We start from the raw sequence: 9,541 nt of genomic DNA on the forward strand, positions 1-9,541 counted from the left end.
CGGTCACAGTGTCCGGATTCACTTAACAACCGGGTTACCAGCTTGACTAGGGCATGGATTCACTTAACAACGGTGACAAGAAAAAACGAGGCATGTAATAAATGTATCCGTTAGCAACATGTTTTGGGCTCAATTGTCATATGTTGAGGGCATGACTTCTTCTTTTTTTTTGGGGGGCACAGTTGTTAAGACAATCACTGCCCTTAAAATCATCATGCGGTCATTAAGTGAATCTAGTTGCCCCTGTTGACCTTGCTGGTCAGAAGGATCAGCTGGTGATCACCTGACCCCAGGACACTGCAGCCATTTAAAATCCATCTAGTATGCCAAGCACCCCAATTTTGATCACAGGCTCATAGGAACGCTCCAACGGTCGTAAGTGTGAGGACCGCTTGTAAATCAGTGCTGTGTTCTTTTTTCCAGTGCTGTTATCAGTTCAAATGGCCATTAAATGAATGATTGTAAGTCGAGGACAACTGTTTTCCACCTCTGGTGCAGCTAAATCCCTCCCACTCCAAATAATTTAAAAAAAAAATTTCTGTAGCTTTTCATCCACGGACGTCTTCTGTTTGATTGCAGGTTTTTGTTTTGTTTTCCGGTAAACTTGGAATCCTGGTTTGCGGACGGCATCATGGCAACCGTGACGGTGACAAAAGCCAGGCAGAGCAAGCTGGGGAAGAAGGGTCAAAGGTAAGAGCCAAGGCTCTAGTTCTCATTGAGGATGAAAGCCTGCATCTCGGCGATGGCCTTTCAGACAGTTGGGAAGATGGTGCTGTTGCGTAACTGCTCCTCTTCCACCCCCACCTTTCAGGTATAAAATACAGGAAGTCCCCAATTTACAGCAAGATGCTGATGTTAGATATAGTCTCAATTTAAAAAAAATTGATTTATTCTCGTGGGGCTGACCTCCCCTCTTGTTGTGCCTCATCTGCCCACCTCTCCACAGCCGGGCCCCTCTCATCTCCTGTTATCTCAGCCGGGGACTGATAGTGCAGACGAATGGCCTGGCATGCCTCCAGCCCCCAGTCCTGGCACCATGCCCAGACAGACCGAGCAAATAAACCCCTCCCCCACAGCATGTGAGCCTGAGGAGCATGAAGCCAGTCACGAGCTGGAATTGCTGGCAGCTGGAGGGTGGACAGATCCACGCTTCCGGAGAATGGAGAGGCGACTTCAGCAAAAGGTAGGGAGGGACAGGCCTGGATAAGTGCTGAGTCATGGAGCCACACCCCATGGCCTATATAAAGGATCTGCTTTTGAGTCAGGCAAAGTCTAACTTGGATTGCTGAAGTCACATCCTGGTCTTCTGCCTGCCCTGAACTTTGGCAGAGCTGCAGAGGCTTTGTGGCCACGCTTGATACAGACTTCCCCGACCCGGCCGTCAGAGGAGGAGTGGGACACGACACCCCTGCAAAACCCTGACCCACATCTCCCCACTCCCTGCCTTTAAATTTTCAAAACCTGGAGCCCAGAATGAGGACGGTGGCAAACCATCCCAGCAAATTATAGATAAGTCCTCGACGTACGACCACCATTCAGTCCAACGTTTCTCTTAACTATAAAAATGTCTCCAACTGAAACTCACGTGTTGTCTCGCTTAGCAGCAGAAATGGTGGCCGTAAGTCGAGGACCCACCTGTAGAGTCGGCCTTAAAGTCTGGGTGGGCCCAAACAATACCAAAAGCCAAACCAGGATTGAAATAAGCCACGTTTAGGGCGTGGCGCACTTCCCCGAATTCTTTACCCAAATTGGCCAAGGACGTTGCATGAAGCAACACTGGATTTCAGATGGGGTGAGTGCTTCATCGCTGGATGGAGAAGAGATTGGACAGCTCCCTGTCTAACGAGACGCAATGAGAATATATTCTGCTGAACAAAACTCCGCACTGGTGACAGGAAAGGTATCCGGCCAGTAAACACACCGCTAGCTCCATCCAGTTTCCCAGGCTCCACCCCGCAAGGGGTCGTTAAAAAGATGATGATTGGACAGCTCCCTGTCTGAAATAGTATAGGGTCTCCTCCTTCAGCAGGAGGTTGGACTAGAAGACCTCCGAGGCCCCCTTCAACTCTATTCCCATTAAGGATTTTGAGGAGAAAATTTTCCTCTATATTTTTTGCCGTTTCCCCAACCCCGTTGCTTTTCTCAACACTTCAATGTTGAGTTATGTTTTGCAGAAACAGATCCCAAGCGGATCAGAAGATCCCGAATGAGCCTGTGAAGAAACCCGACAAACGTCGCGAGAAGACGCCGCCGGAACAGGAACCCGCCGAAGATCTAAAAGGTTGTCTAGGACAGGTGGAGGAGAAGTTGGACACTCTGACGTTGGATCAAGAGGCGGACGAGAGCGTGGACGTGGCTCAGAGCGGGCTCTGGCTTTACCGCGAGATGCACGACCGGCTTTTCGACCACCAGAAGGACGGCGTCGCGTTCTTGTACCGCCTCTACCGTGAAGGACGCAAGGGGGGCATTTTAGCCGACGACATGGGCTTGGGGAAAACCATCCAAATCATCGCTTTTCTTTCGGGGATGTTCGATGCCCAACTGGTCCGTTCCGTCTTGTTGGTTATGCCGGTGACGCTTGTGAATAACTGGAAAGAAGAGTTCGCCAAGTGGGCGCCAGGAATCCGGGTGAAGGTTTTTCACGGGACGAGCAAGAAAGAACGCAGCCAACATTTGCACCGAATCCAAACTGCAAAGGGGGTCCTTTTGACCTCCTACCAGATGATCCTGGCTAACTGGGAACAGCTGTCCAGCTGCGACCAGCAAACCTTCATCTGGGACTACCTGATTTTAGACGAAGCTCATAAAATTAAGAGCCCCTCGGCTAAAACCACGAAAGCCCTCTACACCATCCCGGCTAAGTACCGCGTCCTTCTCACGGGGACTCCCGTGCAGAATAATCTGCAGGAACTGTGGTCCCTGTTCGATTTTGCCTGTCAGGGCAGCCTCCTCGGCACAGCCAAAACCTTCAAGATGGAGTACGAGAACCCGATCACCAGGGCGAGGGAGAAAGACGCGACCTTAGGGGAGAAAGCCCTGGGACTCAAGATCGCGGAGAACTTGATGTCCCTCATACAGCCTCATTTCTTGAGGAGAAGTAAGGATGAAATCCAGAAGCTGAGATTGGACCAACCGATGGGTTCACCCGGTCCTAATACACTAGAAGTCCCTTCTCTTCCAAGAAAAAACGATTTTATCGTCTGGGTTTACTTATCGCCCGTCCAGGAAGACATTTACAGGAACTTCCTTTCCTTGGATCACATTAAAGAACTTTTGATGACTACTCGTTCTCCTTTGGCAGAGCTGACCATCCTGAAGAAGCTCTGCGATCATCCGCGGCTGTTGTCTTCTCAAGCTTGTCTCCAGCTTGGTTTGGAAACCTCAAGTCAAGAGGATGAAGATCCGGTGGGTCTGATGGAGGAGATCCAAAACGTATCTGAGAAGGTTCTGATTCAAGAATCCGGGAAGTTGACGTTCCTCATCGCCTTGTTGGCGAAGCTCCGGGAAGAAGGCCACCAAACGCTGGTCTTCTCCTTGTCGAGGAAAATGTTGGACATCATAGAATGCATTCTGACTCAACGGCGCATCAAGCTCATGCGCATTGATGGCACCGTGACGTGTTTGTTGGAGCGCGAGAAGAGGGTGAAGGACTTCCAGACGGACAGAAGCTACTCGGTCTTTCTCCTGACCACTCAAGTCGGGGGCGTGGGCCTCACTTTAACGGCCGCCACCCGAGTGGTGATCTTTGATCCGAGTTGGAATCCGGCCACGGACATGCAAGCTGTAGACCGCGTTTATAGGATCGGGCAAAAGGAGAACGTGGTGATCTACCGGCTGATCACGTGTGGGACGGTTGAAGAGAAAATCTACCGGCGTCAGGTCTTCAAGGACTCGTTAATAAGGCAAAGCACGGGAGATAAGAAGAACCCGTATCGCTATTTTACCAAGCAGGAATTGAGAGAGCTCTTTGTTTTGACCGACACGAGAAGGTCGTTGACTCAACTTCAACTGCAGTCCTTGCACGGAACTCAGAGGAACACAGATGCTACCTTAGATGAACACATTGCCTATCTTCACTCCTTGGAGATGTTCGGTATCTCTGATCACGATCTGATGTATACGTCTGAAACAAGTCACGAGGAAGCTGACGATGATGAGGCCCACCAGTACATTCAGGACCGTGTCCATAAGGCTCAGGAGATGGTCCAGTTAGAATCCCAACTCATGGACTCTAAGAAAAGGACAACACACTTCACATGATTCAGTCTGGAGTTAAAGCCAGCTTTCCTGAATCTTCAAGAAAATGAATCTGGAATTGAAGCCATTCCCATGATCTTCTCTTAGACTTTTCCTGTAATTTTTTTTCTTCTCGTGAACTTGATTGTCCAGCTGAACCTAAAATGTTCTCCATCACCTTCAGGAACCAACCTCTTTCTCCATCAACTGATGTTCTCCTCTGCCAATCTTGGGTTGATCAACTTCCAGAAAGAAGCAATTGAAGATGTATCGTCCACTCATCCACCAATGTTTTTCTGTGCCAATCTTGGATCGGTCAGCTTCTAGAAACAAGTAACTGAAGATGTATTGTCCACTCGACAACTGATGTTCTCCTCTGCCACTCTTGAATTGATCAACTTCCAGAAAGAAGCAATTGAAGATGTATCATCCACTCATCCACCGATGTTTTTCTGTGCCAATCTTGGATCGGTCAGCTTCTAGAAACAAGTAACTGAAGATGTATGGTCCACTCGACAGCTGATGTTCTCCTCTGCCAATCTTGAGTTGATCAACTTCCAGAAAGAAGCAACTGAAGATGTATTGTCCACTCATCAACTGATGTTCTCCTCTGCCAATCTTGATCAACTTCCAGAAAGAAACAACTGAAGATGTACGGTCTACTCGTCCACTGACTTTCTTCTCTACAGATCCTAGGTTGGTCAGCTTCCAGAAACAAACAACTGAAGATGAAGTCCATTATCCATCATGACTTGGAAGCTGCTAGTTTTCTGCTGATTTTATGGAGGCCCATCATGGCGGTATCAGCTCCACATGAGTGAAGGCTGCAGGTCTTGTTGACCCAAAAGCTACAAACTTGCTGGAACACCCAACAAACTTCAAGGAAGAGGCTAAAACTGGCTAAATATGTTCATATTTCCTGCCTTTATTCCAAGGATAATAAGGACTTGTAAGAGCCGGTTTTCCCTATGAGTAATGGAGACTGTAAAATTTCAAAACCGCCTCCTTGAGGAAATAGATTAGGTGGTAAACAAACCGGATGTGTTCTGTTAAAAATTAAATATGTGCGTATCAAAGTTGCATGTTTTCCAATGCTAATAAAATGTATTTTTCTATTTATCAAGCCACTCTTCGCTTTACTACCCCTAGTAAATGCTGAGAGTTGTAATGTTGCCTACCAGGCTGGAGAAAGGTGAGCTGCCTCAGGCCTGCTTGACTTGGGATCTGTTCTAGATTCCTTTTCAATGATTTTAAATGTGGCCCAAATGCATCTTTTTGAGTCTTGCGTAGTAAAACCTCCATAGAGGGAGGCAGGATATCTGAGTAACATGGTGGAATCACACGGAGAAGCCAAGCTTCCTCTTTGCTTTGCCTACGTTTATATGACTATATTTATGTATGTATGTTTAACTTCTATATGTTTACCTGACTAAAGATATCTTTAATTGAGCAATATTTGACTCATTTTGTGTGGTTCTCTGCAAAAACAGCCAAAAATTCGGTACAGGCAGTCCTCGACTTACGACCACAGTTGAGATTACCTGGACTTTATTTTCCAACTCCCAGAATTTCTCAACCAGCCCAGTAAACTATGAGGACTTCAACTCCCAGAATTCCCCAGGCAGACCAGTAAACTGTCAGGACTTCAACTCCCAGAATTCTCCAACCAGCCCAGCAACTGTAAGCTGTAAGGACTTCAACTCCCAGAATTCCCTAGGCAGACCAATAAACTGTGAGGACTTCAACTCCCAGAATTCCCCAGGCAGACCAGTAAACTGTGAGGACTTCAACTCCCAGAATTCCCCAGGCAGACCAGTAAACTGTGAGGACTTCAACTCCCAGAATTCCCCAGGCAGACCAGTAAACTGTGAGGACTTCAACTCCCAGAATTCCCCAGGCAGACCAGTAAACTGTGAGGACTTCAACTCCCAGAATTCCCCAGGCAGACCAGTAAACCGTGAGGACTTCAACTCCCAGAATTCCCCAGGCAGACCAATAAACTGTGAGGACTTCAACTCCCAGAATTCCCCAGGCAGACCAGTAAACTGTGAGGACTTCAACTCCCAGAATTCCCCACGCAGACCAATAAACTGTCAGGACTTCAACTTCCAGAATTCCCCAGGCAGACCAATAAACTGTGAGGACTTCAACTCCCAGAATTCTCCAGGCAGACCAATAAACTGTCAGGACTTCAACTCCCAGAATTGCCCAGGCAGACCAGTAAACTGTGAGGACTTCAACTCCCAGAATTCCCCAGGCAGACCAGTAAACTGTCAGGACTTCAACTCCCAGAATTCCCTAGGCAGACCAATAAACTGTGAGGACTTCAACTCCCAGAATTCCCCACGCAGACCAATAAACTGTCAGGACTTCAACTTCCAGAATTCCCCAGGCAGACCAATAAACTGTGAGGACTTCAACTCCCAGAATTCTCCAGGCAGACCAATAAACTGTCAGGACTTCAACTCCCAGAATTGCCCAGGCAGACCAGTAAACTGTCAGGACTTCAACTTCCAGAATTCCCCAGGCAGACCAATAAACTGTGAGGACTTCAACTCCCAGAATTCTCCAGGCAGACCAGTAAACTGTGAGGACTTCAACTCCCAGAATTCCCCAGGCAGACCAATAAACTGTGAGGACTTCAACTCCCAGAATTCTCCAGGCAGACCAGTAAACTGTGAGGACTTCAACTCCCAGAATTCCCCAGGCAGACCAGTAAACTGTGAGGACTTCAACTCCCAGAATTCCCCAGGCAGACCAATAAACTGTGAGGACTTCAACTCCCAGAATTCTCCAGGCAGACCAATAAACTGTGAGGACTTCAACTCCCAGAATTCCCCACGCAGACCAATAAACTGTCAGGACTTCAACTTCCAGAATTCCCCAGGCAGACCAATAAACTGTGAGGACTTCAACTCCCAGAATTCCCCAGGCAGACCAATAAACTGTCAGGACTTCAACTCCCAGAATTGCCCAGGCAGACCAGTAAACTGTCAGGACTTCAACTCCCAGAATTGCCCAGGCAGACCAGTAAACTGTGAGGACTTCAACTCCCAGAATTCCCCAGGCAGACCAGTAAACTGTCAGGACTTCAACTCCCAGAATTCCCCAGGCAGACCAGTAAACTGTCAGGACTTCAACTCCCAGAATTCCCCAGGCAGACCAGTAAACTGTGAGGACTTCAACTCCCAGAATTCCCCAGGCAGACCAATAAACTGTGAGGACTTCAACTCCCAGAATTCCCTAGGCAGACCAATAAACTGTGAGGACTTCAACTCCCAGAATTCTCCAGGCAGACCAGTAAACTGTCAGGACTTCAACTCCCAGAATTGCCCAGGCAGACCAGTAAACTGTCAGGACTTCAACTCCCAGAATTGCCCAGGCAGACCAGTAAACTGTGAGGACTTCAACTCCCAGAATTCTCCAGGCAGACCAGTAATTGTGAGGACTTCAACTCCCAGAATTCCCAGGCAGACCAGTATACTGTGAGGACTTCAACTCCCAGAATTCCCCAGGCAGACCAGTAAACTGTGAGGACTTCAACTCCCAGAATTCCCCAGGCAGACCAGTAAACTGTGAGGACTTCAACTCCCAGAATTCCCCAGGCAGACCAGTAAACTGTGAGGACTTCAACTCCCAGAATTCCCAGGCAGACCAGTAAACTGTCAGGACTTCAACTCCCAGAATTCCCCAGGCAGACCAATAAACCGTGAGGACTTCAATTCCAAGAATTTCCCAGGCAGACCAATAAACCGTGAGGACTTCAACTCCCAGAATTCCCCAGGCAGACCAATAAACCGTGAGGACTTCAACTCCCAGAATTCCCCAGGCAGACCAGTAAACCGTGAGGACTTCAACTCCCAGAATTCCCCAGGCAGACCAATAAACTGTCAGGACTTCAACTCTCAGAATTCCCCAGGCAGACCAATAAACTGTCAGGATTTCAACTCCCAGAATTCCCCAGGCAGACCAGCAGTTTTAAGAATTCTGGGAGTTGAAGTCCACACAGTTGAGATTGAGAAGCAATGGACTAAATTAGGGGGGAAAAGTGAATTATGATCAAAAGGAACCAAATTTAGCATGTTGTTCCAAATGCAGCTGATAGGTCTTCATTTACCCTAATGTGTTCTCTAAATTAGGAAAAAATGAAGAGACGTTTTGGATGGATGTGCATTAGCCAAGATTGATTTACGAGGCTTTTTTAAAATTGTTCCTGAATAAGGTAGTCCCCAATTTACGACCACAAATGAGCCCAAAGTTTCTGCGGCGAAGCAAGGCCGTTGTTAAGTAGATTTTTGCTCCATTTTACGACCTTCCTTGCCACCGTTCTTAAGCGAATCGCTGCCGTTAAGTTAGTAACACGGTCGTTAAACGAATCTGGCTTTCCCACTGACTTGGCTCGTCAGAAAGGCCGGCAAAGGAGATCGCGGGACGCTGCAGCGGTCATAAATACAGCCCAGTTGCCAAGTATCTGAATTTTGATCGCAGGGAGAGATGCTGGAGCGGCCAATAAAGTATGAAAAACGGGCGTAAGTCACCATTTTTCAGTGCAGTCACTAAACGAACGGTCCTAAGTCGAGGACTACCTGTAAACGGCTCAGCCAGGACCCAGTCCTTGGATGGTGTGTAGTTAGTTAATTACACAAGGGAGGAGGGAACAGGGTGGAAAATTTCCGCATTTCATGCAGTTTCTCTTTAACCTGGTTATTTCCTGTGTTTGGTTAGATGTCGGGTCTGTTTTTTTATCCTGGCTTTGCCAAGCTTGGGATGAGCCTGGTGGGTCTCGCCCTGCCACACCCCCTCCCCTTCACCCCCATTGACTTCCTACTTGGCCTTTACTCCTTTTTGAAAACACTTTATTATTATTATTATTATTATTATTTCTGGCCCCCACGCCTGCCTTTTGCAGTATTTTCATCCCTTTAATTAGAATTTCCTGGCGTGCTCTCGAGCCAACTCTTATCGCAGCGGCCAGCCAGGCTGGAGACCCTCCTGACAAGAGGGTTGGGTGTGCATGGCGGGGGAATTGAGGAAGGGGTCCTATGGTGCCCCTCGAAAGGGCTGGCAAAAGGCCCACCCATCCTGAGTGTTTTAGAGGAGGGGTCTCCAACCTGGGTAACTTTAAGACTTGCGGACTTCAACTCCCAGAATTCTGGGAGTTGAAGTCCACAAGTCTTAAAGTTGCCAAGGTTGGAGACCCCTGTTCTGGACTCCCAGGAGGGAGGGGCCGCTGGCTGAGGAATTCTGGGAGTTGAAGTCCACAAGTCTTAAAGTTGCCCAGGTTGGAGACCCCTGTTCTGGACTC

The 9,541-nt window shown here is 48.1% G+C and overlaps 1 protein-coding gene across 1 annotated transcript; it reads left to right on the forward strand.

The window, feature by feature from the left end:
- Positions 1-641: 641 nt before the first annotated feature.
- On the forward strand, positions 642-5,573 carry LOC131202339 (DNA excision repair protein ERCC-6-like). Its single transcript, XM_058191240.1, has 2 exons — positions 642-690; positions 2,175-5,573. Exon 2 carries the CDS (start codon positions 2,386-2,388, stop codon positions 4,258-4,260), a length of 1,875 nt encoding a protein of 624 aa, XP_058047223.1. The 5' UTR covers positions 642-690; positions 2,175-2,385; the 3' UTR covers positions 4,261-5,573.
- The last annotated feature ends 3,968 nt before the right edge of the window (positions 5,574-9,541 follow it).

The sequence above is a fragment of the Ahaetulla prasina genome, chromosome 7 (genome assembly GCF_028640845.1).
Source record: "Ahaetulla prasina isolate Xishuangbanna chromosome 7, ASM2864084v1, whole genome shotgun sequence".
In the NCBI taxonomy this organism is placed as follows: Eukaryota; Metazoa; Chordata; class Lepidosauria; order Squamata; family Colubridae; genus Ahaetulla; species Ahaetulla prasina.

Bases quoted from the DNA above. Each gene is read 5' to 3' on its own strand.
- LOC131202339 (XM_058191240.1), top strand. From the start codon at position 2,386: ATGCACGACCGGCTTTTCGACCACCAGAAGGACGGCGTCGCGTTCTTG.